At 32.8% G+C, this 22,230-nt stretch overlaps 1 protein-coding gene across 1 annotated transcript; it reads left to right on the top strand.

The window, feature by feature from the left end:
* Positions 1-16,731: 16,731 nt before the first annotated feature.
* On the top strand, positions 16,732-19,854 carry LOC112037356 (phosphoribulokinase, chloroplastic; the record flags this gene model as incomplete). The annotated part of the gene is given in 4 exon segments (XM_024070167.2): positions 16,732-17,612; positions 19,114-19,198; positions 19,299-19,383; positions 19,610-19,854. Coding segments are annotated over 4 exon segments (987 nt in total), but the record flags the coding sequence as incomplete, so codon positions are not given.
* Positions 19,855-22,230: the final 2,376 nt, after the last annotated feature.

Genomic DNA, 22,230 nt, shown 5'->3' with positions numbered 1-22,230 from the left:
CTTAATTACAGTATTACTTCAAAGTTAGGCTTAATAATAAGATTGGAAGAAAAAGATTTATCCATTATATAGTTTATATAATTTGGACTTTTATAAAATCAGTGAATATGCAATTTCGCCTTTTTCATGTATTGCTACTATGTAGTGCATGTCATAAAAATAAAATGTGATAAGAGCTATAAAAAAAAAAATTTAGGGATTGAATGGTTAATCATTTTCTCAAAAAATGAAAAGAAAAGAAAAGAATGAATAATTGAAAAAGGGTCCCGATAATTAGTGCTCTAAAGACATTTGTTGATAGACCATTGTAGGAAAATTTTTGAAACCACTTTTATAAAAAATATATAAAATTTATAAAGAAAAAGTAAGTCAATTTTTTTCTTTTTTCATAAAATATTTTTAAAAATAGTTCCTAAATCAATACTTTTAATTAAGATATCCATTAAGTTTTTCCATTAAAAAAAACCAAAAATTGGAGGGGATAACAACTAACGAGTACCATGAAGAGGAAGATTATCGTGTTGCGTGAAACCCACAAGAGCAGAGTATGAGAATGAGAGAAGACCTTTGCACCATTTGTTCATGGACTTGAATGATTTCCATTATTATCATATTAGTCATGTTAGAGAAAGCATATGGAAAAATCATACTTAATATACTGCCAGGGATGGACTCAGAATTTCAAACTGGGGCGGAGATAAGGAAAAAAAAAAAAAAAAAAGGTGTAAATACACATATATATAGTATTAAAAAACTATCAACTAAAACAAATACACAAAAATCATTATTTCTTAATATATTAAGATACAATCATCTACTAATAAAAACAAAAGACATGAAACACTAATGTTTATTAATACAATCATCTATGAAAAAGGAATTCGACACTCTTTTAAATCTTCAAAATCATCTATGATTGAATCCAAACTAAATGTCAAAGCTATATTCTTTTCAATGTATAAATTTAGTATTTTTCACTTCTTTTCAATTTATAAATTTATCTAATTTAGCATTATGAGTTAATAACAAGCGTAAGTGAATCACTGATATTTTCTTAAATTTGTGTGACAATTTACTATATTATATGATTTATTTTTGTCTTTTGTTTTTGTATCTCTACTTTTATTTATCTCTTTGTCTTGGTCTTGTCTCCATATTTCTGACACTCACCCAGTCCCACTACCAACACTATGAATTTATTATGGACTACCACCAAAAGCTTTTCCTAACTTTACCATTTTTTTTTCTATTACTTGTCCCTGTTATTGCCCAACTACAAGTCAACAAACAATCAAACACTACACCGATATATTCTCTCTCTCTCTCTTATGTATAGAATATAAGAGAGAGAGTCAAAAAGCCAAAAAGCCAAAAAAAAAAAAAAAAACACCACAGGCATATATTCAATTCACAATCACCAATATCAGTTCATCACTATCAGTAAAAACACAAACACCACAAGTCCACAAGCACAGGTTGTTAGATTCTNGTCACAAAGCCAAAAAGCCAAAAAAAAAAAAAAAAAAAAAACACCACAGGCATATATTCAATTCACAATCACCAATATCAGTTCATCACTATCAGTAAAAACACAAACACCACAAGTCCACAAGCACAGGTTGTTAGATTCTAAGATTCACAAACAATCAAACATTATATTAGGCTTTGAAGGATACATTAAATACTTGTGCTGGAGCAATGAAGCTGGGCTGGGCAGATCAAGCAACCGGTGGGAAGATAGGACTCATGTCAGCGTGGCAGCATTGGTGAGTGGCCGTTTGGGTCTGCAACAGCTGACAAGGACTAAAATGAGTTTGCGAGATGGGTCTTGTGTGATGGCAGCATGGGCAGCAAGATGGGTCTTGCTCGCGTGTGGTTTAGTGTCAAAATAGCATTTCTCCTCTGCTGTGCACCATTCATTCATTCTTTCATTTATGATCTTGCACTCTATTTTCCATTCTATTCTACTTTAACCTTGCAAAAATCAGAATGTAACATGAGTAAATAAGGGAGCATAGGACAATGTAAAGAAACAATTTTAGCATCAGATAAAAGACTGCAACATATAATAGCTGTCTGAATTTTAACTTTCTGCAACACCATTTAAGAAGAAATGACACAAGGCACATTCCTTTTTACTTTTTTTTTTGTTTGTAAATAGTTATAATGGGGGTGAGGGTATTTGAACTCTAGATATCTCTATTGAAATATCATGAGATGCCAACCAATTGAGGTACAACTTAAATACTTTTTTGGTGCTTTTGGAGGGAATAATTCTGCTTTCAAATGCACTCATTTCCAACTTCAATGTATAGATCCTATTCAACTAACAAAATTACATAAAAAGTAAAATAAGTGTGCACTTCATGGACATTTATACATGTTCTTATTGTAATAGTAAGCGGGTTCATTGGGTTTATCTAGGGATATTGGCTTATATAGAAAGTGTGGACTAACATCTTGCTGTCACTTGATTTGGTTGAATTTCAAGTTGGTGACACTGCAATTTTTTTTTTTTTTTTAATATGTTGATTTTCCTAGACAATTTTTTAGTGAAAACAAACAAATACATTCTTTATTTTTAATATATTTTTTCCTTAGTTGTTTTCTTAGCATGTATCATGAGTAAGGAGTTGGTTGATATGATAATCATAATATACATGAGATGCCAACCAATTGAGGTACAACTTAAATACTTTTTTGGTGCTTTTGGAGGGAATAATTCTGCTTTCAAATGCACTCATTTCCAACTTCAATGTATAGATCCTATTCAACTAACAAAATTACATAAAAAGTAAAATAAGTGTGCACTTCATGGACATTTATACATGTTCTTATTGTAATAGTAAGCGGGTTCATTGGGTTTATCTAGGGATATTGGCTTATATAGAAAGTGTGGACTAACATCTTGCTGTCACTTGATTTGGTTGAATTTCAAGTTGGTGACACTGCAATTTTTTTTTTTTTTTTTTAATATGTTGATTTTCCTAGACAATTTTTTAGTGAAAACAAACAAATACATTCTTTATTTTTAATATATTTTTTCCTTAGTTGTTTTCTTAGCATGTATCATGAGTAAGGAGTTGGTTGATATGATAATCATAATATGTTCTAGATGCTTATATCGCAAGTTCGCTTTCGGTTCCTTAGCTGCTTTCTTAGCTTGTATCATGAGTAAGAAGTCCTAGTACTAGAATTTTAAAATGTTCTAACATTAGGTGGAAGGGGATTTTTTTTTTTTTTTTTTGGCAATTATGTTTTCAAAAAAGGATTCAGTCTTTTTTCTTAAACTTTCCAGTTTGTTTGCAGAAAGCATGCATGTCTTTGTATGGCCAATTCTATTACAACAATTGGAACAACGATCTTGACATGAAAATCTTTGGTCGATGCTGAAGTCCACGGGCAATAAGAACATCGCCATCACATGAAGAGCAAGTATTGTCTGCGTAAAAAGGTTTTGAAGCCAACATGATGAAAGCCATATTTAGTGCTCGTTTGGCTGGCACATTTCTGAATCACGTTTGACATCTGCGTTTTTTCAGCCATTTTTTTATTTCTTTTTTTTACGCGTTTCCAGCTAAATTTTACTGTAGCAGTACTGTAGAGGTTACTATTTAATAAACAGTAACCGCAATAGTTGACTTTTCAGCACAAATTTCACTATTCATGAACCTACAAATTTCACTTTTCAGTAATTTTTTCATTTAAAAATTATTTGCTATAGTTTTTTTCAGTTTTCAATTTTCAATTTTCAGCTGTATCCAAACGGACCCTTAATGAGCGCCGAAGAAGACAAAGAGACATTGGCCATTGTGTCTCTTGTTAGATTGAAAGAACCCTAGTTGAGAAGAGGAATAGTTAGCAAATTCTTTTGATGTATACATTTTCTAACATAAGAAAGTTTTTTTGCTAAGATATATATCTTTCTCTCTATCACACAGTTGGAAGTATTTTTTGTGAAGAATATATTTGGGGCGGTTTTGACATGTACTTAGCCTCCGTACTTTGAAACTAAGGATTTTTTTTTTTTTTTGGTTGCGGCAAGGAAGAAGTAGTTTTCGGCCCATTTGGTCTTATCCAAGGGAAATTTAAAGGCTTGTCACTCTCAAAAAATAAAAATAAAAATAAAAATGAAAAAGTGCCTTGTCTCTATTTTGTGTGTGTGTATATATATATATATATATCACTGATTCACTGTCAAACATAATACATTCACAAGAGGATCAACTATCTTCAAGGGGATTATTCCTCAATGATTCTAACAATTATGATTACTAATTATATATATACATATATAATCGTTACTAACATCACTTCTATTTATATATATGCACACGCACACAACGGTGGAGCTAGGAAATTTATCCAGGGGGCCAACTAATTATAACAAAATTCTTGAAAAAATAAAATTCATCAAAACAAATACTTAGTTCCATATATTAACTTTAAAAAATCACACTTTAAAAGCTAAATATTTGAAATTTATAAACTAGTTATATAATTAATTTAAAATATATGTAAACTAAAGAATAATATATTATATATTAGGTGTTAGTATATGAATAGCGAATAAGTTGATTCTAAAAACTAAAGAATAATTCTTCTCAGAAATAAAAAAGAATAATACATAAAGTTATAAACAAACACATACAGCCATACATTTGTTTTAGCCAAAGTTTAGAGTCAGTTTAAACTTTAAAGTTACAAGACAACAGTAAAACTACTAAAAGAGCGCATGGTATCGCCAAAAAAAAATAAAAGAGAGAGAAAAAAAAGAAGAAGAAAGAGCAGAGAGAAAGGGGAAGAAACCGGTGGCTATTGACTTGGACTGGAGCATGAACTAAGCGGACCACGTTGGCGAGGCGACTCCATTGACGGCGTGGTGGCATGAGATTTTCACACAATAAACTAATCTGTTCTATTTTATCTGTACTTTTTCCACTGTTGATTTGGATTTTTTTTTTTTTTTTTTGAGAAACTATTGATTTGGATTTTATACTATTGGGGCTTTGCAAGTATTTAAAGAGGCCACACCCATAGCTGATTAATGGGCCAAGGCAATATTTTGTTTTTTGGGTTTTTCTTTTCCAATTTAATGTTTTGGGTTTTTTGTTCCATTCTTTTTACAAGTTTAAATATTTGAGGATCAAATATAAATGTTTAAGGACTAAACTCTACTCTATCTATTTGCTAATAACAAAAATTTCTAAATTTTTTATTTTGGAAGGTCAAATTCTAAAATTTGGGGGGCTGAGAATAAGTTGTAAGTGATTTTTGTTGGTTCTTGACAAATCTAATGGGTATTTCAAAAAGTCAGGGTGGGCCATGGCCGCCCTCACTCCCCTTGACTCTGCCAGTATGTATGTATATATATAACAAAAATCAAACAAATAAATAAATTGCAATTATAAATATGATACATTGAAAAACCAATAATATAAGGTTAATTCACGATAAAAAAAATGATGTTAATAGTGAGTTAGAATGAAAATCAATAACAACTTTTCATTTATACATATAAGTTTTATTGTGAAATTATAATAGCAGTATCAATACTGTTTTTTTTTTTTTGGGGAACATTCACAGCCCCCACTCACCCCAAAAAAAAAAAAAAAAAAAAACTCCTCTATGCTTTTGTACAATAGTTTTAGTAAATAAATAATCAGCAAAACGCTCAAAATGTAAGAAAGGCTACGTAATTACGACGTGGGCATGATTACATTTATATATAAAGAAGGAGAAGAAAAGAGTATATTTATAAGATTATATCTATATCTATAATCTATATAAAAAAAGAAGAAGAGATTTTTGGTGGTTTGTTTTGCATATAGATGGTTGTTTTGTAGAGCCTTTTGGTTTGTCAATAGCACTAACAAAAAAAAAAAGGAGAGTTTTGGTGGTTTGCTTGCATATAGTTGGTGGTTTTGTAGAGTCTTTTGGTTTTGCTGCTTGGTTAATACCACAGACAAAAGTGTGTGATGCAATAGGCTATGTGGTCACTTTTTTGCCCTTACGTGCATTTATAAGTTAAAGAAAGTTAGGGTTTTTTTTTTTTTTTGCTCTTTTTGTTTGGTCCTTCTATTACGGTTTTACCCCTAGAGATATGGATGGGCTAAAAAATTGTAAGGATCTTACCGGGTGTTTGGTAAGATACTTTAAATAATGGTTTTCAGTGTCTAAACAATATTATATGTATGAGAGATGCTACGTCTATAACAATTTTACAATATTTTTACAACAAATTACAGGTGGTTAGTTGTTATTGGTTTAAATTTAAAACTAACAGTAAAATTACTTTTTTGCCCCAACAATAACAACCAGTAACAATCTACCACTTAGAATTTGTTGTAAAAATATTATAGACATATCATTTTTCTATATGTATTTTCACATATTTTTCAAAAATACAAACAACATTACCAAATGCCCCCTAATCTTTTTGTTCTCAAAGTATATTAGTTAACTACTCCAATGAACACTCCTAGAAAGTTTTGGCATCTAGCAGAAGTTTGGAGAATGCTTTTAGAATGCTCTCTTGTCACTCATTAAAGTAGGGAGAGGATGGATATGGGAGTAGAAAATATGGGTTGAAACTTGAAAACGTTTACTTCATTTTAATCAAAATTGATATATTTGTTATGTTTGTTTTTGTTATTTTTTCTTTATGGAATTTTATAGCCTTTTTTACTCTGAAGGAAACTTTTTGGAGTTTATTACTTATTAAAAAAAATAACTTTTAGTAATTCCTCAAATGATAATGCCTAATATTAAAGTCAATCGTGATAGAATCGTAATGTTGCTTATGTAAGCCTCTTTGATTTTCCAAACCTTCTATCTCTTTATTTATTTATTTTTACATAAACAAGTGAGAAGGAGTTCAAATTGAAGTTTTCCACGTGAAAAGGACCGATCAACCGTATTAAATTCCAAGGCTTTTTTTTTTCTTTCTTCGGATAGGAGTTACTAACTCCTAACCTTTCTTTGTTATCAAAATGTCTCCTGTGCGAGGTGCGGGTTCAGAACTAGTTTCGTATAAATATGTAATAGTAAGCAAAAGTGAATAATATCTTTATTATTAAAAACGACCTACTGAAAAATTGTATTTACTACGTATTACTTTTTGTTAGAGAATACGTGTCTGTTTTCTTTGTCAAACTGCTCAAAAAAAAAAAAACAAAAACAAAAAAACAAACAAACAAACAATGGTAACAAATGAGTTGGTGCACTTGTTGTAGTACTGGTACTTACTGAGAAGCTGCGAGCGCTGGGCAAAATTGCTGCTTCTAAATTAATTGGTTGTGTGGGTAGCATTATTACTTTATTAGCAACACATACGTCCAATTAATGGAAAACAAATTTATAATTTTTATAACCGCATTTTTTTTTGGGTTAAAATGATATCCCTTCCCTAGCTGGCTAGCTAGCACCGGCAGAGTTACCTAATTACAAACAAATTTAATATAATAGTCTAAAATGTTCTAATTCAATAATTATATATGCACATACGCACTTTACAGATATCTTAATTTACGTGAATAAAGACGATGTAATTAGAATTTTAAAAGATATTATTTCTTCATCTAAACAAATGATATATACATCTTTAGGTGTATAAATTTTTGTGATAATATATAGTTATATATCTATTTATGATCTTACATCTTTTATTAATCTATGTATATATATATATATTGACCAATTATTTAATTTTTCTTTTCCAATGGATCGATTTTCTTTTCTGATGGAGATGTCTATAATATACAGATCTTGTTCATTTATTGATGAAAAGCTCCATGATTTTACCTTTGTCATTTGATAGGTCTCTTCCTTTTCTTTCTTACTATAGTATTTTCAATCCCTTTCCTTCCTCATCGCTCATTAGTTCGAAACTTAAGCTTAAACTATAAAAATACTTCTTTGGGATTGGGAAGCCCTAAAAATCAACCGAATGACTAGCAATTTTTCTAATGCAAATTGTATTTCAAATTGGGAACTTAATATTTATATTCATCTGCGTATGCATCTTGCCTTTTGGTTTTGGGGGATATTATAAAATAAGGGTTTTTCAAGTTAAGTATGTTAGTGTGGCAATTAACTTAATTGGTAAAGTCTCCATAAGTTGAAATTATTCTATTAAATCTGTAAAATAAAATAAAATAAAAAGTGTGTTATTCCATGCTACTAAAGTTCTAAGAGTACAGCCAAACCACATCACTTGCAGTATGATTATTCAATAATATGTAATGTCTAAAGCACAATTAACCAAAGAATAAAGTTATGGATATGGTAATTTTACAACAATTTCACAATAAAACTTATTAGAAGATAAGTTGTTAATAGTTCGCAAAAAGTGATGTAATTGATGACTTAGATGAGAATTGATAACAACTTATTGTCTAAGTTTTGTTGTAAAAAATATAGTGCCCATAGCAATACTCAGCAGCCAAAATTTCTTAGGAATTGTTGCACCGCTTGCATTAGGTCTTCTACCTAAGCATATTACCATCTTTTTTGCAATCATATCACAGTCCTAATAATATGAAGATTGAAAGAAAAGTTTGGAAAGAACCATCTGTAAAATAATTTTGTTCTAATCACTTATTTAAATGTTATGATTAATTTAGTCCATAATTGAGATTCGAGATATAACTAATGGGAACAGAAGAAGAAGAAGAAGAGACTGGATGAATGGACATGGAACAAGTGAGAGGATGTAGACTGGATTATTTATTTATTTATTTATATTATTAGATTTTTTTTGAAGAGTATATTATTAGATTATTAAGTAAATGACATGCAATTTGTAACTTTTGGTTCCCCAAATGGTTCACTCCTAAATCCCTAATTATTTAAACCCATTTAATTTCTGCCTCATCAGCTGCTGAAACAGCGTGCTTCTTTACCATTTTTATTTTTTTATTTTTATTAACCATGAAAGATATATAGGACAAGAAATATTAATTGTATAAATAATGCTTAATGCATAGTCAATTACGTACACATATGCAAGTGCACATATGCATGGTCAAAGTCGTTGAAGTGCAAAGACAAATGCAGTCATGAACACAATTATATATATCAAAATTATGTGAAATGTCACATTCTTAACATTTTTACAATAATTTTCCAACAAATTCTAAGTGGACAGTTTTTATTGATTCTAATATGAGTCCACCATTACAATTACCTTTATATTCACTAGCAACATTCAATTATAACTTATCAAAGTGGGTTGTGTTTTAAAATTTGTATCACGTGTGGTGCTTGTGTGGTGAAGTTGGCAATTTAGTGGCGCTTATGTCGTGCAGTTAAACATGTGGCACATGTATGTGTGACTCGTGTGATAAAAAGCAAATGATGATATTTTATTTTGTTAAAATTAGATTAGATGTATTAGATGATAATCTATAGAAGTTATTCTTTTTTATACAAAAATAACTATATAAACTTTTTTTTTTGAAGGTTTATGAATAATTTGAAAAGTCATTATGTTTAGAAGTGTGTCAATTCAAATGAAGAGTTATAGCCGTTGGAAAAATATATGAAAATTTCTCAAAGTAATTAGCAAAATTATATAATGCAATTCAAAAGATATATCCGTATAGTATATTAAAACCAAAATTGAAAGAATCAGGAACTTATTGAGTCGAGGCATGAAATCAAATCACTTATCCTTGAGTAGTGATTTTGCCCCCGGCCACTAGGAAAACATTTTGTTGAAAATGGCTTAGGTGATTGCTCTCCTAAATATAACTACAACACAGTTTTCTTTTGTGCACTCACAAATAGAGTTTCAAACTTGTCTTATTGGTTGTCCAAATAAATTTACAATAGTATATTTTTAGGTATAGGAATGAGGACCCGCTTACGAAATTCCTTGTAACTAGCCCCATTTTAAAAATGAAGACAAAATGATACAAAGGAAAGAGCATGACATGCATTGCCGCATCCTCAAGCCCTTTAAAGGATCTATTTAAGTTTGGAAGCATATTTTGGAAAGAATGGAACAATAAAGCTAGGGACACAAGAAAATTTCACAACATTTTCAAATTAGTCTATCACCTCACACATTCTATAATTAATTTTTTTTTATTGGCCCATATGTGAGGTGACATGCTAATTTGGGAATGTTGTGATTTTTTTCCCCTTAAAATGGTATAAAACTCTTTAGAAAAGAAAATAAATGTTTATCTTGAAAATGAAAATTAAGGATTGAAAATGAGATGAATTTGTTATATTGGCATTTGGTAATGTTGTTCTAGTAACGTTGTTTGTATTTTTTGAAAATACATATGGGTGAAAAAATATATAAAAATACGTGTAATGTTATTTAAATACTGAAAATCATTATTTAAAATACCTTACCAAATAAGACCTCCTATGTTTAAAATACCTTACCAAAGACCCTCTTAATTTCCAGAAATGTGTTAGCTCTCTGAAACCGTACGATAGATTGAACAGTGGGAAACGTAAGGGAAATTCAGCTACCCATGCATGATGCACCCACCACGCACGTGAGATCGAGAGTAGATTGAAGATTGGGAAAAGGTGACGGAACTTCACCTACCAGCGTAGTCGCCAAACGCATGCATTATTTAAGATCCAATAGATTTGTTTTCGTTATAACTAGAGCCTAGCTGATCGATCTAATTTCTTCTATGTATTTGGGCAATGATGAGTTTTGGGTAAGCTTAAAAATTTATAAAAAGTCCAACAATAACTCTTCATTATCTATAAATTCAGGGTCTGAATCATTATCAAATACACAATTTCGTAAGAAATCTTTTTTTATTTTTTATATAACTTTAGAAATGCTATTTACAGTAGTTAATTTTGTTCTATCCTGAAGGTAAATTATTTTAAACCTGCCAAAAAATTCATTTTTGTGGGAGAAAATATTACATTATCATTAAAGATATTGTTTAATAACATCTCAAATTCACATTATCTTTCTGATAATTAAACCTACTCATTTTAATTTTAGTTTTAGAAAAAAAAAAAAAAAAAAAAAAAAAAAAAAAAAAAAAAAAAAAAAAAAATTTTTTTTTTATTTTTGGAGAAGCTACTCATTTTAGTTAACAATTCATTGGTTTACGGTGTAGAACCATGGTGTTATCGACGGTGTGGTTTTGGAGGAAAAGTTTAATTTCAAATATATAGCGTACTTTACCGTGCAATGCTCTCCATCCTTTGGTAGAATCAATATTTGATTTCAGATAAAACATATATTTTGTTTTTGAGAAAAAAAGGGGCTGGGCTTACATGCATGTGTAATCGTCACCCCCACACCTTATGATACATTGTCACTTATGCTGTGTTTGGAAGTTTGAAAGAAGAGCAGAAGAGAATGATTATTCTCTACCTTACATAATAATAGAAATGTTGTTTTCTCAAGAACTACCATCAAGTCGTAGCGTGGAAGGATGGTCGACTGGCCACATTGAGGACAATTTTATTGTGATCCTTGTAGTCTAGTTTGGTTAATGTAAGTCAATCAATGAAAATGGTGATGTTGACTTGAGGTACAATAACGATGAAGGAGTGGGCCAGATGCAATGAAACAAACTTGTGTGAGTTAAAACAACTGTTGAGATGATTGGGATCTCAAGAGCTCTTTCATCGTCACAATTATTTTATACAATGAGTAAAAGGTTTAAAATAGGAGAGCTAAAGAAGAAGATAAAAAGTGTTGAAGATTTATATTATAAGCTATGTACAATAAGTTACCGAGGATAAAAGCAAGGGAGGGTTAAAGAACATAAAATTGCTTAACTAACTAGGGAATCTCTATTCTCTCCTATCTTGTCATCCGCTATAAATGTGAGGGGAAGACTCTCTTTATAGTAAGTGATCTTCCCTCAAATGTGTGGGGAAGACTCGGCTATCTTTTACGAGTTTGGGTCTCTCCTTGGTTCTTTCATCGGCTCGACATCCTTGGTCAATTTTGCTCGAGGGGATCAGATCTTATCGGCTTCCATCAAAAGACAGGGGGTTACTCCTTGGGGTGGACCCTTCGTCCCTTTGCCAGGTCCAACCTCTCTCTCCTAAAGGTTGTGGGCTGACCCTGATCCCTTGGATAATCTTGCTCTTTTTATGGGCTTGTGGCCCACGGCCTGTGGAATACAGCCGAAGGACCACTCTCCTACAAAACCTATTCATTTTCTCAAGAGTTTTGTATAATTAATTATATAATGAATAGTTTTTTAATAGAATTATGAAGCCATAATTCTTATATGGTTTTTTTTTTTTTAAATATTAATGTGACGATATTTTGTTAGAGGTTAGAAATAGGATGTTTTATAGTGAATCCTTAGAAAATTTAATGTTGTTAGTAAAAGTAAGTACATAATTAGCTAGGTTTGGTGGATGAAAGAAAAGTAAAAATTATTGCATGATTCTTGTTGATGCTCATTTTTGGGAAGCCTAGTAGAAGGAAGAAGCCCAGCAACATGGGCAAAAAAGAGTTAGTAAGAGCATTCACACCAGTGTATCTAAAATCATGTAAAATAGAAAAAAAAGCTGATTTTACACATTTTGGCTCAAAATTACATTGCATCAGTTCCTCTAAAAATGTCTAAAATCGTTTATATCTATACACGAGCTACAGTAACCGTGTAAATTTACACGGTTACTGTAACTCGTGTATAGATTAGTTTATTAATTTTTTTCGCTCCTTTTTTCTCTCTCTCTTCTCCGGGCTCAACAAACTCACCACTTCTCATTTTCTTCTTTTTCCTCCGATACACAGAAACACACTCACACACAAACACATCCACACACAGCTCCGATCAACACAGATTCACTTGCTCAAAAAATTTTTTTTTTTTTTTTTCGAGATACACAAACACACCCACACACAAGCAAACCCACACAGACAAACAAGAAAGATACTGATCGGAGCTTGACTGGAACGATCGGAGCTCGTTGATGGAGCGGAGTGTAGATCGGAGATGTGGCGTTGGTGGATCGGAGCGGATCGGGTCGGATCGGCGCGAAGCGGAGTGGAGCATCGGAGCGAGCGAAGCGGAGTGGAGCGTCGGAGCGGATCGGCGCGAAGCGGAGTGGAGCGTCGGAGCAGATCGGCGCGAAGCGGAGTGGAGCGTCGGAGCGAAGCTCCGTGGAGTGGAGCGGATCGGCGTGAAGCGGAGTGGAGTGTCGGAGCAAGCGAAGCTGATGTGAATGGAGCGTCGGAGTGGAGTGGAGCGTCGGAGCGAAGCGGAGGGGATCGGCGTTTTGTGATTTGGGAGGAAGGCCAGAGAGATGGAGAGAGGGAGAGTGAGACAGTGAGAGAGTGAGAATCAGAAAATGGGTTTAGAGAGAGAGAGAGAGAGAGAGAGAGAGAGGGCGCGTATTTAAGAGGGAGTTGGTTGGTGAGAAATAATAAAAAAATAGAGTGTAATGTATATTTTATTGGAATAACTTGTAAAATAAATGAATTGATGTAGGTGTTTTGTAAAAGTGAATGTGTAAAATAGAAAAAGTAGGTTTTTAGTGTAAAAATAGATGTGTAAAATACACATGCTGATGTGAATGCTCTAAGTGGATAGAAAAACCATTAAACCCAAGTGACAGAAATAATGGATTATAGGCCCATAAAATAAACAAATGGGCCTTAAGGAAGCAAACAGGCCTAAAGAAGCCCAGAGAGAGAGAAGTAGCAAACTCATGAGCAGTATGTGATGTAGAAAAATGAGAATGAGCCACAGTAAGACCGAAGTAATGTAAGTAAAAAAAGTAAGGGGCTGATGGAAAGTCCATGAGCCCCAAGGATGAAGGAAAAGGTAATTAGGTCAGGGAAGCACAAAGGAGTTAGTAAAAGCCCATAAGAACGTAAAATTAGAAAAAAGGCTGAGGATGCCCAAGGAAAGCAAATGGGCCAAGGATGCCCAAGAGGAAATAAATGGGACACATGAGCCCGTAAGCAATGTAATAAAAAAACCTAATGATCATGCTGAGTCATTAAAAGAGGAATAAGCAGTAGGCCCAAAGAGGCCTAACAAACTTGGGGCAAATAACATCACAGCAAGAATAGCAGAGTGATACGGCATGAAATGATAGCAAGATTGCAGAAAAGAGTAAAAGAGTAAGCTGAAGGAAGAAAAGCCCACAATCAAGTAAAGCCTAACCTCTAAAGGGAGCAGGCCATAAAGAATGGAAAGTCAGAAAAATAGTTTATGCCATAAGAAGTCAAGGATGAGCGGCAGAATGTGTAGACGAACTTCTAGACCATGGCAAACACATGAGCAGTTGGCATGTTTTGGACATACACAGAAGTGGAGCATGCGCAAGGCCCAGACACCACCAGCCTGTAGCCAGCCAATACAGGAAGTGGTGGGTCATGGGTCAGAGGTAAGAAGGCATGGTCTGACAGTGGGGAGATAGGAAAACTTATTCTGGGGTTCCTGATCAGGTTCTTTTGGGGGAAATATCATGCTGGGATGACATACTGCCCAAAAGAAATAAGAATGAGTTGGAACCGCTGGGTGCATGCTATGAGGGATAGGGAGAGAAAGAGCACCCACACCGTAGCAGGTAGGAGTGCCAAGACAAACAAACAAACAAAATAGTCTTCTTTGTCTGGTGATGAGGAGTGGCACTGCCAGCATAGGTAAATGCTGGTGGCTGGGCGACTGACAAACCAATGGTGGTTAGCAAGGACATCCAGACCAGACAAAGATAGTTAAAGGCTAAAATAGTAAAAATCAATCATGGCAGACATTATATAAAGGACCCTTGTCGTGCATAACAAGGAGATCACGATCACGGTAAGAGTAACCTCCACGAGAGAATCACAACATAGAAGCAAGCATTGAGAAAAGAAGAGAGAAAGAGAAAAAGAGTTAGAAATAACGAAAGAAAATAGAAAGCATAAAATGGTAGGCATGCACCAATAGGTTGATCTCTTTTCCCTCTAAAGCTCTGCTCTCTATCAAAGACAAATGATTCTTTTAGGCACAGGCCATTCAGGCTCGTTTCCTCAAAGCGATTAATTTCTTTTCCAAGGAGATTATTTGCATTGAGGAAATGGTTCCCTTCTTTGTTTTAGTCCTGTAACATAACTTAGCACAGCAGACTAATATTTTCCTCTTTTATTCAATAAATTCATTACTATTTCTTTCCTACTTATTTCTGCCATTTTATGTACGGGGCGCTTTCTGTTGCTATCCTTTATTTATTTTGTCTAAATAGCGAACGTATTTCTTTTACTATCTTTATTACATCTGTCTACCATAACCTTCTCATAGCAGCTATGCCTGTTATGAGCATGTGACTGAAGTTTTGACAAACAGAGCATAGTTTGTGCACAAGCCAAACCAAAGTAGGTTATAATTGGACCGGTCCCAACTCACTTATTTAGAACACTTAGGCTTAGTACAGCAGGAGGCAGCCCAGCCTAACATTACAAAACGGCCCACCACAATTCTCATCACATTTGAGAGAGTATTTTCATTTACTTATTAGATTTTAAAAAAATAAGTTAAAGTATGACTTCACAAAGATAAAATAAAGTTTTAATAAAATTATACATGAATCAAACAAATAGGAAAAATAGAAAAACCTATGACGCGCACTGACTACTAAGGTTGTTGAAAAAGCAATTCTAAAAAAAAGGGTGGTTTAGAAAGCTTGTAATCCATATCAATTTGCATATGCACATGATGATGCAGGTTTAATTAAGGAAAAAAAAAAAAAGGCTTCAGGATTACTTGACTCTTGTATCCCAAACCATGGTATATTCGAAAAAGGTCTTCGGCCATGGGCCAACCTGGTGTATGTAGTCAAACGAGTCGTCTCAAAAGCATCCTCCTTTCACTTTTTTTAATAGATGAAACTGGGCCACCCACAGGCCACAACCAGTGTAATACTGCTCCGAAACCATACATTCCAAAACTGCAAATGAAATATGAATACAACTGCATAATCTGTTGAACACTATCTCTACTAAATTTACTGTATCACATAAACTCCATGTGTTTACGTTTATCAGACCCAAAGAAAATTTCTGCTTAGTGAAGGCTGTTTTATATCCTAGCAATTTATTTTGTTATTTTTTATTTTTATGTGTGTGCGCATACGCGTGTTGCTATTATGACAAGTGTTTTTCACAAAAAAGATTAGTCGTGAGTTCTAATCCAAAAATTAGCCTCTTCAAAAAATGGGGATTAAGGCTTTCTATCCTAATATCTTTTAAATCTTGCAAAAGTAGAAATTTTGTGCACTAGATGTGGGTTACTAGGTGTGGTCCTCACTCCTCAGCATGTCTCGCAATACTGTCAGCTGTGAGATTATAAGTTAAAAGTATACGTATACACTATTCAGTACACTCTTCATCTCTCACACACAACAACAGTATAAGATTGAATTGGAAAGATAGGCTCCATATCTCTCCTCCATTCCACACCCTCCAACCCTAATCTTCAACTAGCCATCCTATTATTGCCACGTGGAACTGCAAATATCCAAAATGCAATTAATCACCACCAAGCTTCTCCATGGCATTTTTTATTTCAATTTTTAATCGCAAATACCAAAACCTTGTCAGCATATTCCATCATTTAAAAATAAAATAAAAAGATAAACAAATATTTTAAGTAGAACTTTCAATTTCTGGGGAAGGAAAATTGGAATAGACCATTTTAGCTACTATCCAATAATTTATTCCACCCATGTCCCTTCTCATGAGTCATGCCACCTTAAAATTACCTCCAAATTTGTCCAAAACCAGGGGTAGTCACATAAACCCACAAACAAAAAGACACATCAGCCTCCCATCACCAAGCCAACATTTTCTTTCCCATCCTCCAAATCCAAAACTGCCTTCTGCTTTCATCAAAACCTTTTACCCTCTTATTTGTGTTCCAAATTCTTCGTATAAATTCAAGAGGACAAGAAGCCAAGCTTATTTCATGTCTACTATTACTTCTACTACTACTACTCAAAACACCAACTAAATAGAGTTACCAAAAGCCAATTCAATCATAGCTCTTGCTCTCTCAGAGCACTTTGTGATTTCCTTTTCTGAGTAGAGAGACGGAGAGAATGGCAATTTGCACAGTCTACACCACCCCATCTCTCAATTCCACATGTTCAATCTCCACCACATCAAAAACCCAATTGGGATTTCACCAAAAACAGGTAGTTTTCTATTCTAGTGGCAAGAAAACTAGCAAGAGAGGCAGCAACACAACCAGCCCATATGTGATAACATGTACAACATCAGCAGGTGATTCAAAGACAGTTGTGATAGGTCTGGCAGCAGACTCGGGATGTGGGAAAAGTACCTTCATGAGGAGGCTGACCAGTGTGTTTGGTGGGGCTGCAGAGCCACCAAAGGGGGGTAACCCAGACTCCAACACACTCATCAGTGACACTACCACGGTGATATGCTTGGATGACTATCACTCACTGGATAGGACTGGAAGGAAACAGAAGGGTGTCACTGCACTTGACCCTAGAGCCAACAACTTTGATCTCATGTATGAACAAGTTAAGGCTCTCAAGGATGGGATTCCTGTTGATAAGCCTATTTACAATCATGTTTCTGGTCTCTTGGATCCTCCTGAGCTCATCAAGCCCCCTAAGATTCTTGTCATTGAAGGTTTGCACCCAATGTAAGTAACAGTAATAGTATTCTCTCTCTCTATTGATAAATTACTTGTGATATGGTCTCTTGCTATTATACCATATTATTTAAGTTATTATGAAATAATAAATTTAATCATTTAATTTAACATTGTTGCACACACTCACATCTGGTCTCTCGAAGGAAAGGAGAATTGTTCTTGCATCGATCTCATAGAAAAAGAAGAATATTCCATGAAACAAATTTTGTTCTTAATTTCCTTGGAATTTATGTAAATAAGTGGTTAGTTTATATTTTAAATGATTTTTATTTAAGGATAATGCTATGGTATTATTTTTCTTTTTTTTTATTTATCAAAAAAAAATTATTTTTGTTCTTTTTTAACAAATAAATATTTGTTTTTAAACTTATTACCATACTGACTATTTATGAAATTTCCAAAGGACAAAAGAGAAGAAGTGAAGTCTTTACATTTGTCAACATATCTCCTCAGATAAATTACTTATGTAGCATGTACGTGTCTACTTCATATATCTAAAGAAAAATGGTGTCCATAAAATAGCGTTATCATGTTCATGTGTCCTTTTTTCTCTGTTTGTTGTTGTTTTTTTTTTTTTCCGCCATAAGAAAGAAGGTAAGATTTAAACCAAATTATTTTTGGGGGAAAAAAGGAGAATCAGACAATATCACTTAACCATAAACTTCTTGACAATGTTATCATTGTCTTTAAGATGGATTGCAAAATACTTAAATACATTCAATGTTTCTGATTGTTACGAGGGAATTTAGGTTGTCCCCAAGGGAAAAAAAGTATATATATATATATGTGTGTGTGTGTATATATCATTTATTATTATTTTTTTAAAGAAATCTATTTTTATAGGATATGATTATATGCCATACTCTATAAAAAAAATGCCATACTGTGATAGTTGTTTTTTTAATGGTTATTGAATATTGATACATAGGTTAGAGATATAGAGCATTAGTTTATCCCAATTTATTGTATGGCTGAGGAATACTATCTGTTTTGTCATCTTCTTCTTGGTGGGCCTTGCACCATATTTAAGTTCGCGGAACCCTTTTTTTCTTTAAAAAAAAAGAAAGAAAAGAAAAGATAAGTGAATAAAGCTCACCAAAAGCTCACGAATAGCTACAGTTATTTCGTTTTACTTCAAAAGAGGCACTATAATCTCTTATAAGATGATTAAATTTTAATCCTAATTCCTAAAAAAGAGTTCGATAATGATGCTTAAATTATTTGGGAGAATTTTAGTTTTGGTTGGACCTAGGAGGCTAGGACTTACTTTGAAGAGCCCATTATGGCATGCCCTTCACAAAATGCTTTTATTAACAATCTTTTATATATATATCTATATCTATATCTATATCTATATATATATATATATATATAAAGAAAGCAATTTTAATGTAATTATTAAATATATATGTTTATGGTGCCAAAACGGGAAAGTGGTCGCATGAATAATCAGTGAAGTTGTCCTAAGTCCTAACTATTGTATTTGTAGGTTCGATTCACGAGTGAGGGACCTGTTGGACTTCAGTATCTACTTGGACATCAGCAATGAGGTTAAGTTTGCATGGAAAATTCAGGTAACAGTACTGTAACACCTCAATTATTCATTTATATATTAATTATTATAAATAAAAACTCAATTCATCTTGATCTCTATTTATGTGACAAAAATTTCAGAGGGACATGGCTGAGCGTGGACACAGTCTTGAAAGCATCAAAGCTAGTATTGAAGCCAGGAAGCCTGATTTTGACGCATATATCGGTAAGATTTTATTATTAAAAAAAAAAAATGCTTACAAACAAGTAATTAGTAACGTAATTGATGTTACTTCAACAACATAATAATTTTTTTTTAATTAGTTATGTTTATGTATGAATTTGTAAGATTTATGTAATAAAAAATTTGTGGTAGATCTATAATATGAAGAGTACGTATATGGTCATAATAAATTGGTTGGTTAAATTTTAAAAAATAAAATAAAATGCAGATCCACAAAAGCAATATGCAGATGCAGTGATAGAAGTGTTGCCAACCCAATTGATTCCGGATGATAACGAGGGGAAGATATTGAGAGTGAGGTTGATAATGAAAGAAGGGGTTGAGTTTTTCAACCCAGTTTACCTGTTCGATGAAGGCTCTACTATCTCATGGATACCATGCGGAAGAAAGCTTACATGCTCATACCCTGGCATCAAGTTTTTCTATGGCCCTGACACTTATTTCGGCCACGAGGTATAACCATACTCTAATTAATTAGGGATTTTTTTTTTTTTTTTTGCAATTATGTTTTCAAAAAAGGATTCAGTCTTTTTTCTTAAACTTTCCAGTTTGTTTGCAGAAAGCATGCATGTCTTTGTATGGCCAATTCTATTACAACAATTGGAACAACGATCTTGACACGAAAATCTTTGGTCAGATGCTGAAGTCCACGGGCAATAAGAACATCGCCATCACATGAAGAGCAAGTATTGTCTGCGTAAAAAGGTTTTGAAGCCAACATGATGAAAGCCATATTTAGTGCTCGTTTGGCTGGCACGTTTCTAAATCACGCTTGACGTCTGCGTTTTTTCAGCCTTTTTTTTTTTTCCACGCGTTTCTAGCTAAATTTTACTGTAGCAGTACTGTAGAGGTTACTATTTAATGAACAGTAGCCGCAATAATTGACTTTTCAGCACAAATTTTACTATTCATGAACCCACAAATTTCACTTTTCAGCAATTTTTTCTTTTAAAAATTATTTGTTACAGTGTTTTTTAGTTTTCAATTTTTAGCTATATCCAAACGGACCCTTAATAAGCGCCGAAGAAGACAAAGAGACATTGGCCATTGTGTCTCTTGTTAGATTGAAAGAACCCTAATGGAGAAGTGGAATAGTTAGCAAATTCTTTTGATGTATACATTTTCTAACATAAGAAAGTTATTTTGCTAAGATATATATCTTTCTCTCTATCACACAGTTGGAAGTATTTTTTGAGAAGAATATATTTGGGGCGGTTTTGACATGTACTTAGCCTCCGTACTTTGAAACTAAGGATTTTTTCTTTTTTTGGTTGCGGCAAGGAAGAAGTAGTTTTCGGCCCATTTGGTCTTATCCAAGGGAAATTTAAAGGCTTGTCACTCTCAAAAAATAAAAATAAAAATAAAAATGAAAAAGTGCCTTGTCTCTATTTTGTGTGTGTATATATATATATATATATATCACTGATTCACTGTCAAACATAATACATTGACAAGAGGATCAACTATCTTCAAGGGGATTATTCCTCAATGATTCTAACAATTATGATAACTAATTATATATACACATATATAATCGTTACATCACTTTTATTTATATATATGCACACGCACACAACGGTGGAGCTAGGAAATTTATCCAGGGGGCCAACTAATTATAACAAAATTCTTGAAAATAAAAATTCATCAAAACAAATACTTAGTTCCATATATTAACTTTAAAAAATCACACTTTAAAAGCTAAATATTTGAAATTTATAAACTAGTTATATAATTAATTTAAAATATATGTAAACTAAAGAATAATATATTATATATTAGGTGTTAGTATATGAATAGCGAATATGTTGATTCTAAAAACTAAAGAATAATTCTTCTCAGAAATAAAAAAGAATAATAAATAAAGTTATAAACAAACACATACAGCCATACATTTGTTTTAGCCAAAGTTTAGAGTCAGTTTAAACTTTAAAGTTACAAGACAACAGTAAAACTACTAAAAGAGCGCCTGGTATCGCCAAAAAAAAAAAAAAAGAGAGAGAAAAAAAAAAAGAAGAAAGAGCAGAGAGAAAGGGGAAGAAACCGGTGGCTATTGACTTGGACTGGAGCATGAACTAAGCGGACCACGTTGGCGAGGCGACTCGATTGACGGCGTGGTGGCATGAGATTTTCACACAATAAACTAATCTGTTCTATTTTATCTGTACTTTTTCCACTGTTGATTTGGATTTTTTTTTTTTGGGGAGAAACTATTGATTTGGATTTTATACTATTGGGGCTTTGTAAGTATTTAAAGAGGCCACACCCATAGCTGATTAATGGGCCAAGGCAATATTTTGTTTTTTGGGTTTTTCTTTTCCAATTTAATGTTTTGGGTTTTCTGTTCCATTCTTTTTACAAGTTTAAATATTTGAGGATCATATATAAATGTTTAAGGACTAAACTCTACTCTATCTATTTGCTAATAACAAAAATTTCTAAATTTTTTATTTTGGGAGGTCAAATTCTAAAATTTGGGGGGCTGAGAATAAGTTGTAAGTGATTTTGTTGGTTCTTGACAAATCTAATGGGTCTTTCAAAAAGTCAGGGGGGGCCATGGCCGCCCTCACTCCCCTTGGCTCCACCAGTATGTATGTATATATATATATATATAACAAAAATCAAACAAATAAATAAATTGCAATTATAAATATGATTCATTGAAAAACTAGTAATATAAGGTTAATTCACGATAAAAAAAAATGATGTTAATAGTGAGTTAGAATGAAAATCAATAACAACTTTTCATTTATATGTATAAGTTTTATTGTGAAATTATAATAGCAGTATCAATACTGTTTTTTTTTTTGGGGGGGGGGGGGGGGGGGTGGG

Source organism: Quercus suber, unplaced genomic scaffold (genome assembly GCF_002906115.3).
Source record: "Quercus suber isolate HL8 unplaced genomic scaffold, Cork oak 2.0 scaffold_3A:, whole genome shotgun sequence".
Classification (NCBI taxonomy): domain Eukaryota; kingdom Viridiplantae; phylum Streptophyta; class Magnoliopsida; order Fagales; family Fagaceae; genus Quercus; species Quercus suber.
The sequence above is the reverse complement of the archived record's forward strand: the minus strand, read 5'-3'. Positions and strand labels throughout refer to the sequence as shown.